The sequence below is a fragment of the Sinocyclocheilus grahami genome, unplaced genomic scaffold (assembly GCF_001515645.1).
Source record: "Sinocyclocheilus grahami isolate Dianchi unplaced genomic scaffold, SAMN03320097.WGS_v1.1 scaffold1044.1, whole genome shotgun sequence".
Taxonomy (NCBI): domain Eukaryota; kingdom Metazoa; phylum Chordata; class Actinopteri; order Cypriniformes; family Cyprinidae; genus Sinocyclocheilus; species Sinocyclocheilus grahami.
Genome location: NW_015506223.1, coordinates 318,743 through 336,384, shown reverse-complemented (window position 1 = coordinate 336,384; position 17,642 = coordinate 318,743). Strand labels below are relative to the sequence as shown.

Genomic DNA, 17,642 nt, shown 5'->3' with positions numbered 1-17,642 from the left:
AAGTTTGTTAAAAACACAAAAACGTTACAAAAACAGTCAGTCATGTATGTGAAGGTTAACGACTGGGAAATAAATCACATGTTTATATTATATCTACAGTATGTGGCAGCAGAGTAATATACAATAAATAAATTAATAAATCCACTGCTCTCGTCTCCTCTGAGGCTGGGACTCTAAATAGTGTTCCGTGCTCGTCAGTGCAGACAAAGACAGAACAGTTAGCATGCTTTGCTCAAACTTTTGCCGTGGCGTTAGAACTGGTAAACCGTTGTCGTTTGGTGGCACCATGGGTGGAAACTTGCAGATTAAGGAGTGGTAATATTACAAAAAGATCCTCTTTCTACGTGTAGCGTCTGGACCAATCAAACACACAATATATATTTTGTTTTTATATTTAACAAATACTCTGTAACCCCCCTCAGTTAACAAGCCATACGAGGACCCATGAACCCTTCCCCCCGGAATGCAGAGCGCGAGAGAGCGAGACACATCACAGTGGAGTCAGCTGTCTTAACCGTGGCTTGTGTACTGCAAACACATACCAGCTTCATCACTGTGTCTGTCACGCGACTCTGTTCCCCTTTCGGGCTCTGTCTTTACATTTATTTTGAAAGATGAAGCTTGCGATTATGATAAGGGGCGTTACATTTCCAACGAGTGCTTGCGGTGTTCGGCCAATCACAATGCACTGGGTCAGCCGGCCAATCAGAGCAGACTGCGCTTGTCGGAAGGAGGGACTTTGTAGAAAACGAAGCGCTTGAGAGAGTCGGGGCATAGAGGACCTACAATAATGTACAGTATTTGAAAAATAATGGTGTTTTTGAACATTAATGCATGTCAACATATTCTGTTAAACCAAATACACCAAATAATGATCTTTAAAAAAAGCATCATATGACCCCTTTAACCATAGTGATCAATGAATGTGAAAAATCATAGCTAACGCACCAGGAAGTCCAGGGTTATCAGGGAAGTAGTATTCAGTGAACTGAAGGTGAATTGCAGGAGTGTTGTCTGGGAGATGTAAGGATTTGCGGTTGCAGGAGAGGAGAGACTGTGTTCTCTTGCTGTGACGGCCTCCAGTGGACACCTATAGCAACAGATGGGGTTTAACTTATTTATTTATTGACTTTAGCTTTTCAAAAAAAGGTGACCAGCTTTTGTCGCACAGAGTGTTCTGGGAAAAAAAGAGAGAAGTTTTGTCTCTTATGCTCACCAAGGCTCCATTTACTTGATTAAAAAGATACAGTAAAAACAGCAAAAAATATATATTTAAAATAAATGTTTTCTATTTGAATATATTGTAAAATGTAATTTATTCCTGTAATCGAAGCTGAATTTTCAGCATCATTACTCTAGTCTTCAGTGTCACATGATCCTTCAGAAATCATTCTAATATGCTGGTTTGCTGCTCAGGAAACATTTATTATCATCAATGTACACAATTTAACACAGTTGTGCTACTTCATTATTTTTGTGGAAATAGTGAAACATTTTACACCAAACATGTGAACTCAGGACAGAACATTAAACCATTTCTTATACTTGAGGGTAACATTTATCTAATTAATTTTCCCCCACATTTTCTGTTTATTCAGATGACTTGATAACTTTGAGAACTGTAGTTTTAAGAGTACAGACTTATGTCTCTTTTGAGCTACCGAGACAACTGTAAACATGAGAAAACATGCCTTATATCATAAGTGACAGCACTGATGAAATGTTCATGCCCTAAGGATGCATTACATTAAAAATTAAAGTGTCACATTGTCTTGTCGAGAATGAAAAATACTTGCCGATCCACGTTACACATGAATGTAATCAGAGATTCTTTAAAAACATTTTCTGAATTAGTGTGACATGTCCAATTTATCTCAATGAAACTCATCAAAATGGTCATCTTGCCCTTGAACTTCCCATTTCAGCATAACCAAAGCATAACATCAGCAACACATCACATGCTGTGATGCAAAAAGGGATGACATTCAGACATGCCCGGTGAGTCCAATTTTGGACGGAACTGACTTGTGTCACATAAAAAGCATGAGTATACAAGCTCGTGGTAAAAGAGTAAAAACAAATACAAAACTTGTGCTTCCTCTTTTAGCAGTCTCAGTGTATGTCTATTCACAACAGAACAAATTAAGTACAGACTTTTATGATACACTGTTTCCTGTGAAATGTTTAGACATCTAAAGTGTTCAAATTACACATTATCCACAAGTGGGATTCAAAAACAATGAAACCTGGGAAGAAACTAAAAGGTATATATACTTTAAAAAATATAGTTTAAAATTAATTAAAAAAATAAATTTTTACAACAAATACAAAAACAAAACAAAACAAATTACAACAAAAAGGAGAGATGGACTTTTAATCTGCACAGTATATAAGAATGAAAGGCTGTCATTCTCAAGTGTGTTTCAATGATTTTGTATGTTTGTGTAGAGATGTCTCAGACCTGATGGATGTCCAGGTCATCCACACGGATCACCATACAGCTGGAGCGAAGTCTCTTCAGCGGGGTTCCTGAGGACGGGGCGGCTGCTGAAGTCCGCCGTGAGGTCTGAGACCGCTCAGGACTGAAATTGGACAGTGATTCTCCATCTGCGTAACATAAAATAAGACCACTCCAATATTAAGAAACTAACACAATAAAGCAAACTCTCAAGAGGAAAAAAACCCAAACATGTTCATGTTATTTTTTGTTTAGACTAAGAAATTGTAAGAACTGTGCTTCTTGAGAGAGAAAAGTTGTGACACTTTGAAGACAGATTAAAATTAATTTTTTATTTTTTTTTTAAAATAATGTGCACTGATGAATCATTCACAATAACACCAACATTTAGTTTTGGATTGGGGATGCATAGGCATTCAGAGAACGCTTACCCTTGATTTTTTTGGCTGGAGAGACTTTAGCGGACACATTTGGCTCTGAATGCGGTCCAGGGATGCCCAGATCCTCCACCCTCCTCTGAAACTCCTGCAGCAGTTTGGCGGCCCACTGAGCACGAGACTCCATCGCTCCACAGTGACGCTCCCAATGCCGACAGCCATCACCTGTACAGCACAGCATATGTCACTAGTCAACACACGTCTCTCAACTACACATATCTGGCTCTTACCCTACAGTCAACCATTCACACAATACACTGACTTCAGACACAGCTATAACCTAAACACGAAAGCTCTACTCGAAAGCTCGGGGGCAGAAAGTTTGGGGGAAAAAATTAATACTTTTATTCAACAAGGATGCATTATATTAATCAAAAGTGACAGTAAATACAATTATATTTTTTCTAAAAATTATGGAGCAGCACAACTGTTTTTAACATTTATAATAACCAAATCAGCATATTAGAATGATTTCTGAAGGATCATGTGACACTGAAGACTGGAGTAATGATGCTGAAAATTCAGCCTTTGATCCCAGGAATAAATTACATTTTAAAATACATCCAAATACAAAACAGTGATTTTAAATTGTAATAATATTTCACAATTTTACTGTAATATGATCAAATAAATGCAGCCTTGGCCAACTTAAGAGACTTCTTTCAAAAGCACATGAACGGTAGTGTGAATTTTGAATGGTAAATCATTTGTATTAAACCTCTGAAGCACAACTCAGTATAATTTGAAGCTCATATGAACAGCAGTGGAGTCACCTGGCCTGTGGAACGGGTAATAGTCACAGCCCAGCTTCCGGAAGGTCAGCTGCATCGCACCCTGCATGCCTGGAGGTGGAGCTTCATCTATGTGTGCAGCATAAATCACATCGGTTAGCCCTTGTCATGATGAAATATCTTTAGTTAACTTAGCTCATTCAAATATTCAAACCTGCATGAGTTGCTGTCTTCCAAGGAACACTAAAGACAATATTTATTTGAATGTCCAAACTGCTCTTTTTCATAAAACGGACAAAAATGCATAATTTAAGTAAGCCAAAAGTGGTTTAAATTCATCCTGTTTCTCGCATTAACATCCCCACTGACTTTCATTGTTTGTAAAAGAGCAGCTTGAACATTTTGTTAAACGTCTCCCTTTGGTTTCCACAGAAGAATAAAGTAAGGGTTTGGAATGGCATAAGCGTGAGTAAATGTCAGTTTTAATTTTCGATGACCTATTAATTTTAATGCATCTCGGTGGTAACGGTGATCAAAATTCAGTACCGGAATCTGAGGAGCTGTCGTTGCAGATATGCAGGTCGAGTCGGGAGATGAAAGTGTGGTAGGATGATTCTTTGACATCGTGGAGGTCAAAATACTGGGCCAGTGTGCCGGGGGTCCCGCCCGCTTCGGGTGGAGGAGGTTCAGTCCACAGAGAGTGGATCCCAGGAGAGGGTGGCGCAGTCTGATGCACAAATACAATAAGACATGAATAAACACTCAAGCACTGTCCGAGTCATTCACGGCTGATGCAGAATGGGCTGCTCCTGGGTAGAGCTGGGATTTAATATATTATAGAGGGCTTTACGCTACATTTACTTTGCTGAGCTGTTTTGTAATGACAATTGTGTTAAAAAGCCACACTAAAACCACCAAAACCTGATTCATGAAGTCTGAGCAAGCTGCAGCATAAGACAAGGGTTTTGTTTTTGATCTTAAAACATCACGTGCCAATAAGAAGAGTATCTGATGAATCATTAAGCTGTTTTCATAACAGACTGATTTAAAGGACACAGTGTGGCACCTGTAATGTCTCAGCAGCCATGCTCTTCCTCTGCTGGCCGGACTTCTCCATGGCTTCACTCAGAGACTTGGCGTAGTTGATGATGGCCTTGAGCTGAGAGTCTGTCAGCACCCACAGCAGATCATCCAGTATAAACAGCAGCTTAGAGGCCAAGACATTACAGTCCTTCACCTGAGATGACGAGAGTTAACGTCAGTAACGTCAGCACAGAATGCATATGATTTCATTCTGATCAGGGCTGCACGATATATTGACATAAAATTCACAATATGAATCACAATATGGTTTAGTGCAATTATCATGAACGCTGTTATTTAATTAAATCTATGCACTGCATGTTTCAAAGCGAAGCAGTACTGTGGTCATTTACATACACAGGGGTTAAAGCAAAAAAAAAAATCCTGAGCCTGAACTTTTTTCCAGGGGCGGGGGGGACATTTGAAAGGATACTATGGTAAAGTTATCGCTTTCTTTATTCAAACTGATTTTTTTTTCATGAATGTATGGTTGACCTGAAGAATGAAAGCTATATCATACACTTGGAAAATTATGAGCTATATCACCGCTTATCGACACTAGAGGTATGACAATACAGAGAGATGAGACAAAATACAGATACTTGGTTCACTAGAACAAGACAATATTTTAATACTATTTTAAGAAATTTTCAATGACAAAATATTTGTCTTTTGATTACAAAAAGTAAAACAATGCAGTTGTATTTTGAAATATTTTAACTAATCTAGGGCTGTAACTAATGATTATTTTGGTAATCAAGTAATCTACTGATTATTTTGACAATTAAGTAATCTGATATTTTTTAGTAACAAACAGACCTAAGGGAAAACCAGGCTTTAGTATGAATATTTATATATAAACTAAAGATGAGGCAATAATAATTGGCTCAAATAAAATATAAAAACCAAGTAATTACATGGTTTTATTGAACATCACTGTTAAAATACATAATGTAATATTCCTATACACATAATATGAACATAACCAACTGGTGACGTTTCACTTTACAGCGTGATTAAACGATGTTTAAATCCATTACATTTTAATATTTGGCCACATGCAGAAACTTTTATTTTGAAATCGTGATGTACAATAAATGGCATATTTAGAAACAGGTTGATGTATTCTCCTGTATTGGCAAAGGTTTATAAATGATTTACGTTACAAATCTAGTGAGATAATCCACACTATTTCCCAGGTGAACGTTAAGCAATTCAAATTCACAGCATATACAGAGGAAGAGTTTAGCCCCGTTCACACATACAGTCTTCACTGGTAAATTACCGGTAAGTTATCATTAAGAGATCATGTGAGAACAGGACCTTTTCAAAAATCCCGGTAAATTTGTTCTGGCGATCATATCGTTCTTATGGAGATGACATGATTACTCTGAACTGTTTACAAAGTTCCGCGGCTTTTTAATTAGTTTTCCTATATAAATATGCGTTAGATGGACATCTTTGACCATTGCGCCTTGCAGCTTAAAGTTATCGCTTTCTTTATTCAAACTGATTTTTTTTTCATGAATGTATGGTTGACCTGAAGAATGAAAGCTATATCATACACTTGGAAAATTATGAGCTATATCACCGCTTATCGACACTAGAGGTATGACAATACAGAGAGATGAGACAAAATACAGATACTTGGTTCACTAGAACAAGACAATATTTTAATACTATTTTAAGAAATTTTCAATGACAAAATATTTGTCTTTTGATTACAAAAAGTAAAACAATGCAGTTGTATTTTGAAATATTTTAACTAATCTAGGGCTGTAACTAATGATTATTTTGGTAATCAAGTAATCTACTGATTATTTTGACAATTAAGTAATCTGATATTTTTTAGTAACAAACAGACCTAAGGGAAAACCAGGCTTTAGTATGAATATTTATATATAAACTAAAGATGAGGCAATGATAATTGGCTCAAATAAAATATAAAAACCAAGTAATTACATGGTTTTATTGAACATCACTGTTAAAATACATAATGTAATATTCCTATACACATAATATGAACATAACCAACTGGTGACGTTTCACTTTACAGCGTGATTAAACGATGTTTAAATCCATTACATTTTAATATTTGGCCACATGCAGAAACTTTTATTTTGAAATCGTGATGTACAATAAATGGCATATTTAGAAACAGGTTGATGTATTCTCCTGTATTGGCAAAGGTTTATAAATGATTTACGTTACAAATCTAGTGAGATAATCCACACTATTTCCCAGGTGAACGTTAAGCAATTCAAATTCACAGCATATATAGAGGAAGAGTTTAGCCCCGTTCACACATACAGTCTTCACTGGTAAATTACCGGTAAGTTATCATTAAGAGATCATGTGAGAACAGGACCTTTTCAAAAATCCCGGTAAATTTGTTCTGGCGATCATATCGTTCTTATGGAGATGACATGATTACTCTGAACTGTTTACAAAGTTCCGCGGCTTTTTAATTAGTTTTCCTATATAAATATGCGTTAGATGGACATCTTTGACCATTGCGCCTTGCAGCTTTTTCAACGTGTCGCACTTCTCCATTCATCAGGGCTGCGACTGCAGTTGGATACTATTATGCATGTCTCGTATTTATAAGAGCAAAAAATTCTGATTGGCTAGTAATGTTAGTTTGGTTGAGAGTGAAAGCTGTGCTCCTCTCACACCATTGGTAGGCAAACTCATGGACTCGAAAGTGATATCAATAAGTTTTTTTAAAATGTAGGATTTTTTTTCCCCCACAGCCAAACGCTGCACGCCGGAGAACTTTAAGCCCTGCATAGATGTAGCTTTATTTTTTTACTTTATTTTTTAAAGCCAAACGTTTGAAAGTTATTTAATTAATTATTATTAATAAATACTATATTTGGTATTTTACAGTATAATTATTTCAATATATTTTAATAAATTTAATATTTTTTCTAAAATATTCTAGTTATTAATATTATTTTATAGCAATAATTAATGGGTCATAAAACAATAGGAATGTGGTCTATGATAACTCAAGTAAAGATAGATTTTTTTTTTCTGGTCACTGTACGGTTTCTGAAAGAAGTATGCCGAAAGTTGGTACGCCAAGTACACCAAAATATAAACTTCACATATTTTCAAGTTTTTACCTAAATTGTCATAAGTTATATTTTAAGATTTTTTTTTAAATTATTTTTCATTTTCCAAGGAGATGCACTTCCCTGAATCACTAGAATTAATTAAATTAGGGCAAAAATCTTTTTTTGACAAAAATGACCAGAATCATCCAAGCAAGATGGAAAAACTATGTAAACTTTGCAACTAGTTTGGTCATTTTCCCAGGTGCAAATGTGATATGAAGAGAGAAAATGTTTGAACAGCCAATTGCTTTCAAAACAAATATCAAAACCATACCCTGCGCTTGAGAGCGATGCGTATGCGTCCTTGATTGGTAATGAGGCGCAGTGGCGTGCTGCCCAGATCCTGCTCATCACTCTCGATGGCATCCGCCTCTATGCGCAGACTCTGCCAGTTGATCTCCTTGAACGTTAGGACCTGCAGGACACCAGAGACTGTATGAGGATGAGACATAACACGCAAAATTTCTTTGTTTTCGGTTTAAGAGATGAAGTCGGCGACACTGACTCGTCAGTAGTGGATGTGCATGTATGCATGTTTCATACGGATTGCATAATCTGAGAATATTTATTTTCCATTTGAAAGTAGACATTTCACTCTCTATAGATATATTTTTAATGTCTGTAAGGCAAAGATATACTCTGAGTTTCGCGCTCAAGTTCACAGAGACCGAGACGGCAGAAAGTGCATCATGTTTGCTTTCACTATTTTACAAAAAAACGCATTTTGTTGTTATTGTGAGTGCACACAAATAAATGTATAGTCTTTACTAGACTTGAAAGATGTATTACTCTTATCTGTATGACCAAAAATGACGGAGTATTTTAGGAGTAAGTGAGCGCACCGGCGCCTCCATCTGTCATGCAGTGAGCTACTGTTCAGCTTCCACACTCCACACAGACACTTCAATAGCGCACATTTCTCTAGGTTAACATTAGATTGAGCGGCCATGTAAAGTTGCTAATACTTACATATTTCAGATGATAAGCCATATTTGAGGTCGATGAATGATAGGCGAGCGTTTGGATGTACTGCCCGATGTACTGAATTACCACCGTTAACGATCTGTCCGTCACGAACTGTGTGACTTCGCCTGTGGATTTTTTTTTTTCTGCGACTAAGCGACTAAAAACATTTTGGTTGACCAAGTCTCATCTGGTTGACTAACGATTAGTCGACTATCAGGGGGCAGCCCTAGTATGTGTATATATACAGTGGGGCAAAAAAGTATTTAGTCAGCCACCAATTGTGATACTTAGGCCCATGTGATATTTCAGTTTTTCTTTTTTAATAAATCTGCAAAAATGTCAACAATTCTGTGTTTTTCTGTCAATATGGGGTGCTGTGTGTACATTAATGAGGAAAAAAAATTAACTTAAATGATTTTAGCAAATGGCTGCAATATAACAAAGAGTGAAAAATTTAAGGGGGTCTGAATACTTTCCGTACCCACTGTATATATATACTGAAAAATAAAGGGATTTTCACTAAATGACTCTGGAAAAATGAATCATTCTAGAAAAAAAAATGGGGTGATATTGTAGGGGACTGTATCTGCACAGAAAATAAAAATAATAATTAAAAAAAATACTTTTGAGTGTGGACTTTATTAAAAAATAATAAATAATAATAATACAATTTGGGTTTTCATGGACAGTTAAAAAAGCTCTCATGGGTTTCATTTCCTCTGTTGACTCATTCAAAAAGTCAGTAAAATAATAATTATTTTGATTTATGTGAAAATACTATTGTAATGATACTATTGAAATACTATTGCACAGCAAAATAAATAAATTGAATATTTAATCAAATAATCATTATATAATATAAATGTAAAATTACAATACTAATATTTACATTAGGGCAGCAAAACAAAATCAAAATAAAAGTTTCTGTTTACATACTATATGTGTGTATATTCATTATGTATATATAAATACACACACCTGTATATCAAGGAAAAATATGAGATTTATATATAATTTAAATTATAAAATATTTACATACAAACACATACAATACATACAAATATTTTTAAAATATATACATATATGTGCGTGTATTTATATATACATAATAAACATACACAGTACTTTTATTCCGAATCAATTAATCGTGATTAATCGTTTTTCAGCCCTAATTTACATCTTAAACTTTTATTATGGGGTGACTGCTTAAAGCTTCTCCTTTGTTGGTAACAGGTTTATAAATGCAAATCTGTTGAAATTAGTGATGCAGTATCACATTTGTTAATTGCAGCCAAATCACAATTTTTATTATTATTTATTATACTTTTAAATCATGTAGCCTAGCTGAACAACTAAAACATTGTGTTTGTGTCAGTTTGATAGCATGTTGACTGCAGAAGCATTCTGCTTTGAACTCCACTGACTCCATCTCGTCTATCGACGTTGTGCTTCAGCGGGCGGCGTGACCCTGATGGCCGCGGGCGAGCAGAAGCAGACAGAGCTCTTTATTGAGAGAGCATGAGAGGTCAACATTCATCTTACATCTAACTGCATTATTGCTTAGGAAAGGCTGGTTTAGAAGATCTGGCAACCCGAATATACTCTTCATATAACAAAATGATTGATTTCATTATCTAATGGCCATCTGGAAAAGTAATTAAGCGGGGACTTTTCATGAGCATGTGCTTCTGTGAGCGAAGAAAAGCAAGTGAAAGAGGAACAAGAGGAGGAGAAGTGAAGTGTAGAAACACTTTGATCTGACAGCCGTTGATCTCTGCACTATGACGGTACCGCCCTTTGTCCCCTTTTGGATTATGTAACCATTGCTATTTTTCTCCATAATGATTCACTTGCTCCTTAAAATGAAGAAACGGACAGTTAAAGGTGCTTCACCCTGGGTTTCACCTCTGGGTGATCCCTTGTAATGCCACAAAGCCACATTTTTGCACTTCTTCAAGGTAAATGTGGCAAGTGTTGATAACCTCGGCTGTTTCTTCCAGCAGGAGTCAGACGCTTCAAATTGAGCGGTCAGTGTTGCAGGACGGCCCACACCATGTACACTGAAGCATAAACCTGCTTTTACTGTTGTATAGCACTTTCGAAACAGGTACTGTGGTGTATGTCTGTACTGTACCTCTCCTCTCTTTGGATGTGTAATGCGCGTGTAGCGCAGGTCGCTCTTCTGCCATTTGGGATTGAGGCTGCAGCCCTGGAGCTGCCAAAGCTCAAAGGAGGCGTGAAACGCTCGGGCCTGAACTTTAATCGTGATGGAGTTGATGATCACAGACATTCCCTCCACGACCTTCTCAGCAAAGCCATACTCACTGCAGAGACAAGAAACAGACCGCAAACATGCATTACACAGACTGGATCTGACGTTCAATCCAGTGTTGCTATTGTAAAACTGAAATCAGAAATTTTGCCTTGGAAACATTTTGAAGTACTGCAATTACTAAAACTAAAACTGAAATAAAAATAAATGAAATCTAAACATAAAAAAACAACAAAAATAATATAAACTAAATATAAAAAAAAAAAAAAAAAAAATCAAATGTAAAATTAAAATATAAAAAAATCAATAAATACTATAGACAAAATAATAGTCAAGATGGTAAAGTTTTACCAGGTCAAAGTAAAACAAAATTAAATTAAATTAGATTTTAACATTTTTAAAATGACAAAACTCAACACAATAGAGTTACAAAATTGCTTAGGGTGACTGAGATGTTAGTTTCAAGGTGTTTTTAGAACATTCTAGGTTGTTCCTGATATTCCGAAGAACATTCCAGGGTATCTGCAGGGGTTTTAAAATCAAATTTAAGGCTTTTCAAGACCTGCACATATAAAAATAATACCATATGGGGGGAGGTTAGGGAGGGGGAGTACGATAATGTCTATGATGAACTGTAAAATTACTGTAAAAATGACAATTCAAGCAATTGAATTACAGCCCATATAATTTGATGGGGCTTTTTTTTTTTTTTTGGTTGCCAAAAACAAAAGTTTTATGAAATGATAAACACATTTCACATTTCAGCTTATAAACCATTTTAATAAAAATGAGAATTCAAAATGATGATAAAAAATATTAATCAAAAGAAAATAAAAATTTCATCAATAGCAGTTCATAAGCAATCATTTAGCTTGAATGTCCAACAGTGCCACATTTTTACTCTGGAACATGCAGCACTAACATTTAATCCATTCATCGGCTTTTTAAGTTTAATAATCACATTAAACCATTTCACAATTCCTCTTTTCCTGTTCCTACATTTAAGACTTTTTGAGATATTCAAGACTTTTTACCTTAAATTTGATAAAACCAAATGGAAGACTTTTCAAGGGGACATTCAATATTCTAAAGACTTCAATATTCTAATGATATTCTGCCTTATGTTTCCCTTCACAGCCTACGGATCTAATTTATGGTCACCATTTGAGGAATCGTTTGTTTGTAGTACAAATCGTGCGATATGTTTTACTCTGCCAGTACTTGGCATTAAGTGTTTGAACAAATAACAGTATTGATGCTTGACTTAGCAAGTACCACTAATGAATCTAAATGTTAATGTGCATAATGAAGGTTTCGCCACTCTCTGTATGCATTGTGGATCCTTTACTATAAAAAAGGCAACTGCAGATCATTCTGACCTTTGGCCTGCAGTAATGGCAATCGGAGAGGGGCCGTTTGGGGGTCGGGGTTCCTCACAGGTCCTCATTTCAACTTCTACTTTATCCAGGAACTGCAGAAGGACAGGAAACAGAGTTCAGGCAGAATTTAGTAGGTCAGAACTTCTGATGCTGTCAGTCACTACTTTATGATGAACTACACTGCTCAAGCCATAAATGATCTATGGAATATGGAAATATGAATCGCCCAGCAATCTCCAGAGTGGCAAGTTCTAGGAATCTAGATAACATTAGCTAACTTTAACTGGATAACAATCTAATGTTAGTTAATATGGGATGTTTAGTGGTAGAGCATTAACCATCATAATGCATTCAAAATCTGCACACAAATTTAGCAAAACACAAGCATATAAAACAGTCATTACTTAATATTTTTAAACTAAAAACTATTGTATCTGATAAATAATTTCTCATCTCAAAGTTTTGAATGTTATCGTGTTATTACTACATTTACCTATGTTTTATTAGAAATGATTTTTAAATGAAGAAATTCTTTAAAAGTTTACACGATCTACAGAAGAACCACTGACATGCAGAAACTAAATTTTTTAAGTAATCAAGAGAATGTATATTTGCAAACATCATCATAAGAAATGTATAAGAACATATAATCTGGGAATAACCAGTATGGATGAATGAATAAATATTAATTTTATAACAAAACATCATCACTCCTGAATGTTCAAACTAAATAAATTCAATTTACTTGCATTAACTTTCACTTTAACTTGAAAAAGTTGATCAATTTTCTGTGTTCATCAATAGGCATGCATATTCATTTTTATCCACAAAATATAGACCCAAAAAGTGCATGTGTAAGATATGGGAAAAAAAGGCTAAATATACTTTACAAAAATCTACTGAAACTCATGTAAGTAACATCTGCATAAGATCATGTTTAAGCCTCACATAATACCCGGGTCAAAATGGACCAGAACACAAAAAGTGAAACTTCATTTTTTAATAATTATATTTAATGGATGGATGGCATTTGCGTAGTGGTTCCCCATACTTGGCCACACGTCACTTCACCTTCACTTTAAGCTGTAGACCAGGCCACTGACAAAAAGCCTGCAGTCACTGTTGGACTCTATAGGACCCACCTTATCAGACACTGTAGCAATTGAGTGAGAAGCACACTACTAAATAAGGGTACTTTTGCAGAAGTGAAAAAGGACAGGAGATCAAGTGATAAAGAGTGGGATGACAGAGTGTGACAGAAATGACGCAAGAGTGGAAACACATTGATGGGGAGATTCTTACCAAACATATGGGACTGGTCTTCAGCTTTGTCCATTGTATCTGACACAGAAAAAAAACACACACATTAAAATGACAATGAATTTGTTTAAATATCTTTGTGACAATTTCCTATAAACTCTTCACGCTCTTTAGCATATTAATAAAAGTTGCTTCAGGCTCTCTCCATCCTACCCGTATAGCAGCCTTGTTGCAGTAGACGCGGGTGACAGCCAGCCAGGTGGGCAGATCCAGCATGTTCTGCAGGACCTCCTCGTCCAGCTCCAGGTTGGACAGCTGCCCCTCTCCCTTCAGCGTGCTCAGGTTGATCTTATCCGGGGAGAGGTTCTTAGTGAACCTACACAAGACAAAACAACCACTGATTGGTTAGGTGGTTTAGGCGTTAAAGAGTCAAAGAGAATCCACGATAAATAAAAGTGGGAAAAAAAACGAAAGAACTAGTGAAAAAAATACATATACCAAGAAAGAAACGTACTCTTCGTATTTATGTCAGTTTCACATAGAATTTTTTTTACACCAGTTGGAATTTAATGACCCAAAATGTCATGTGGTGTAACCATTAAACCTAAAATAAAACAAAATTAAATAAAATAACTAAAAGATTATGCTAAACTAGATGTGTAACGGTACACGTATTCGTACAGAAAATTTTCGGTACAAGTCTTTCGGTTCGGTACGTAGTGAAAAAAATACATATACCAAGAAAGAAACGTACTCTTCGTATTTATGTCAGTTTCACATAGAATTTTTTTTACACCAGTTGGAATTTAATGACCCAAAATGTCATGTGGTGTAACCATTAAACCTAAAATAAAACAAAATTAAATAAAATAACTAAAAGATTATGCTAAACTAGATGTGTACACGTATTCGTACAGAAAATTTTCAGTACAAGTCTTTCGGTTCGGTACGCATGTGTACCGAACAAATCGTTCAATTTTTTCAGGAAATTCAGACAGAATTAGGGCTGGACGATATGGCCAACATTTATATCACAATATATCTCCTAATTTCGGTCGTTCTCAAATTGTTAATGTTAACAACATCAGCATTGCGTGACTACATGTATGTAGTGTGTATTAGCATGTAGATTTCAAGTTCTGTACAGTCTAATCTCTAGTTGTCATACCATTCGAAATTCATATAAAGAAATTATTTTAATCCAAAAAGCAAATGATTCTTTCTTCGAACTGGTTGTCTTTAAAATACAAAAACTTGTGTAATCCCAGGCTATCTGTAATCAGATGCACATTTAAAACTGGAATATAATTTAGTCACATGTATTTCATAAACACATAATCCCTTCTGGATTACAAGCCACCATCAAAATGGTACATTTAATTATTCCAGCTGCTGTGAGAAAAGGCTATAAACAATCGGCCACCTGCAGGATCCTCACATGCGATAGCCTAGTAGCCGGGACAACTTTATGTTTACGGACGTAATGACGCAGCAGCATGCTCGAATTTCCCGCAAAAACCTACCCGTACCACTCAAATTAGAAAACATTATTATAAGATAACAGTTGTGAATCGGGCTAAAGTAAGGAGATAGTTTTGAACACTGGCTGTTTATGCACTTGCTCAAATAATGATTTTGGATCATTTTTAACCAAAAAAAAAAAAAAAAAAAGTTAAGGACTGCAGCTTTAAGGAAAGAGCAATTTGTTCAGTAATCCATTGTCAAAAAAAAAAAAGAGTTTTTCTTCACCTTCTGTACGTAAACCATACCGAACCATGACGTCAAAGGTACGTACCGAACTGTCATGCTTGTGTACCATTACACCCCTATGCTAAACTACTTAAGGTTTTCTATTCTAGAATAAAACATTTTTAATGAGGATTTCTTCATTATATTAGACTAGATATATGACCTTGACATGTCTATTACCCCCTCAAAAAAAATCTGATTTTTTATTTAATTAAACAAGTCAAGGTTCATATTCATTCCATATTTAATGTGTTTACTGATAAATAAACAAATCTGAGAGAAAAAAAAGTGTCATGCCACTGACCCATTCTGTAATCGAGGACAAAACTCAACGACCAATAAGTTACAAGCTTTGTTCATGGGAACACATAAGAATCATATTCCTCAAACTCTCTTGCTCGTCCTTCTCATTCCCTTCTCAGTCAATTTTGACGCTGCTATATTTTTAGGTAATAAGGTCCAAGCTGAAACCGTCATCACAAAGACAGTCATTGACTAACAGCGGGTAATAAGATTACACCACTCCTGCAGTAAGACTGCTTTAAGCCCACGGGAGTGTTTCTAAACCCTGCCCTCAAAACCTGCAGGGATCACAGACACAAGCACACAGAGCACATCTAATATTCACAGTACAGCCCTGCCTTTACCCTTCATAAGATAAAACCAGCACATTCACAATAAGAGTGGCCGCTTCAAACGACTGAAGTGTTTCATGCATTTACATGGGACATCTCCACCTGTTCAAAGATTAACCCAGCCTTCAGAAGACCAATGAGAGAGAAGACACTGTCATACAGTATTACCACAACACTTTAGTCACGTTTCGATATGCTGCACTACATGACTGTAATACTCTGTGATGCTTTAATGTTGTATTGTTGATAACAGTCAGATTATTCCACACAGAGAGAGCTTTAAGTAAGACTGAAAAAAGTGCTAATGAGAATTTTTGGCACTGGCAGAAACGTGAACATTATTCAAGGCTTCTCCTTTTGTGTTCCACTGAAGAAAGAAAATCACATTTCACAATTCTGAGAAAGACAGAATATGAAACAGGCTATTATAGTGAACTAATGCCAAATTTACACTGCAAAGGTGGCACAGAAGCACTTCTATGGCATTTAGATGTCTTTACACAGACGGTTTAATGCTGCTCAGAGGTGGCATGAATGCATTTACACATACAAATACAACTGTATTCTTTGATACTAGTGGCTGAGGTGGGTCAGAGAAGGCTTAATTTAGTCTGGCTTTTAAGCTTTTACATAGAATTTTGAGAGGCACATAATAACCTTAACACGGCTGTGTAAAGATGTCTTAAAGCTAAAACCATAAAAAAATGGTACGTGAAATAAAATAAACTTTAAAGGGGTCATATGATGCGATTTCAAATTTTCCTTTCTCTTTGGAGTGTTACAAGCTCTTGGTGCAAAAAGAAGATCTGTAAAGTTGCAAACACTAAAGTCTCAAATCCAAAGAGATATTCTTTATAAAAGTCACGCCCTCCTAAAACGGCTCGTTCTAACATGCCCCCACATGTCTACGTCACGATGTGGGAAGGTTTGCATAACCCCGTCCAAATGTTCACGCAAAGAAAGAAGGCGTAACTTTTATTCTCACTGTAGTATTGTTGTTGCCGCCGCCGCCATGTCGTGAAGACACTGTGTTTTGTTGTGAAAGCGAAACTACTTTGTTTGGTCTTCCAAAAGAGGACAATATCCGCTTCGTCATGCCTAGAGCTGATCCGTGCGGGTCGCTGAGGGAAAACATCAACGTTCACCGTGGACGAAGCGGAGTCCAGCCCGCCTCAGCTCACTCTATCCCGGCCTCAGCGCACGCTAAGCCGGGGCTTCCCCTCACGCTAGGCTGCTGTGTTTTTCGTTGCCACTGATGATTCAAATGCGAGTTTTGGGCAGTAGAGTAGCACTTGTTGTTTGTCATTTCTCCAATCACAAATGCAGACAGAGTTTTATGTTTACGCGGCGCGATGCAATGCAACGCAACTCGTAAAAAGACAGTATAAGTAATTATAATCAGTAATTATGTCTCCACTGGATGCAACAAATGCCTCGTTTGTAATGGGTTTGAATGTTTTTGTCTCGTCGCTCCGGCCGGGACAAAGCATCACAGTATGTGAGGGACGTAACATTTCGTCTCACGCTTGAGGTATTCGGCCAATCACAACGCA

At 36.3% G+C, this 17,642-nt stretch overlaps 1 protein-coding gene across 1 annotated transcript in view; it reads right to left on the bottom strand.

The window, feature by feature from the left end:
* Window positions 1-17,642, bottom strand: part of LOC107566066 (UHRF1-binding protein 1-like) — a 41,882-nt gene that overhangs the window by 10,505 nt on the left and 13,735 nt on the right. Inside the window, exons 2-12 of the mRNA XM_016251442.1 lie at window positions 13,919-14,081; window positions 13,748-13,786; window positions 12,446-12,537; window positions 10,929-11,118; window positions 8,103-8,243; window positions 4,693-4,863; window positions 4,173-4,353; window positions 3,669-3,755; window positions 2,890-3,060; window positions 2,462-2,607; window positions 945-1,090 (exon numbers count right to left, since the gene is read on the bottom strand). Coding sequence (XP_016106928.1) covers window positions 945-1,090; window positions 2,462-2,607; window positions 2,890-3,060; window positions 3,669-3,755; window positions 4,173-4,353; window positions 4,693-4,863; window positions 8,103-8,243; window positions 10,929-11,118; window positions 12,446-12,537; window positions 13,748-13,786; window positions 13,919-14,081 — 1,527 coding nt within the window. The remainder of the gene's footprint in view (window positions 1-944; window positions 1,091-2,461; window positions 2,608-2,889; window positions 3,061-3,668; window positions 3,756-4,172; window positions 4,354-4,692; window positions 4,864-8,102; window positions 8,244-10,928; window positions 11,119-12,445; window positions 12,538-13,747; window positions 13,787-13,918; window positions 14,082-17,642) is intronic.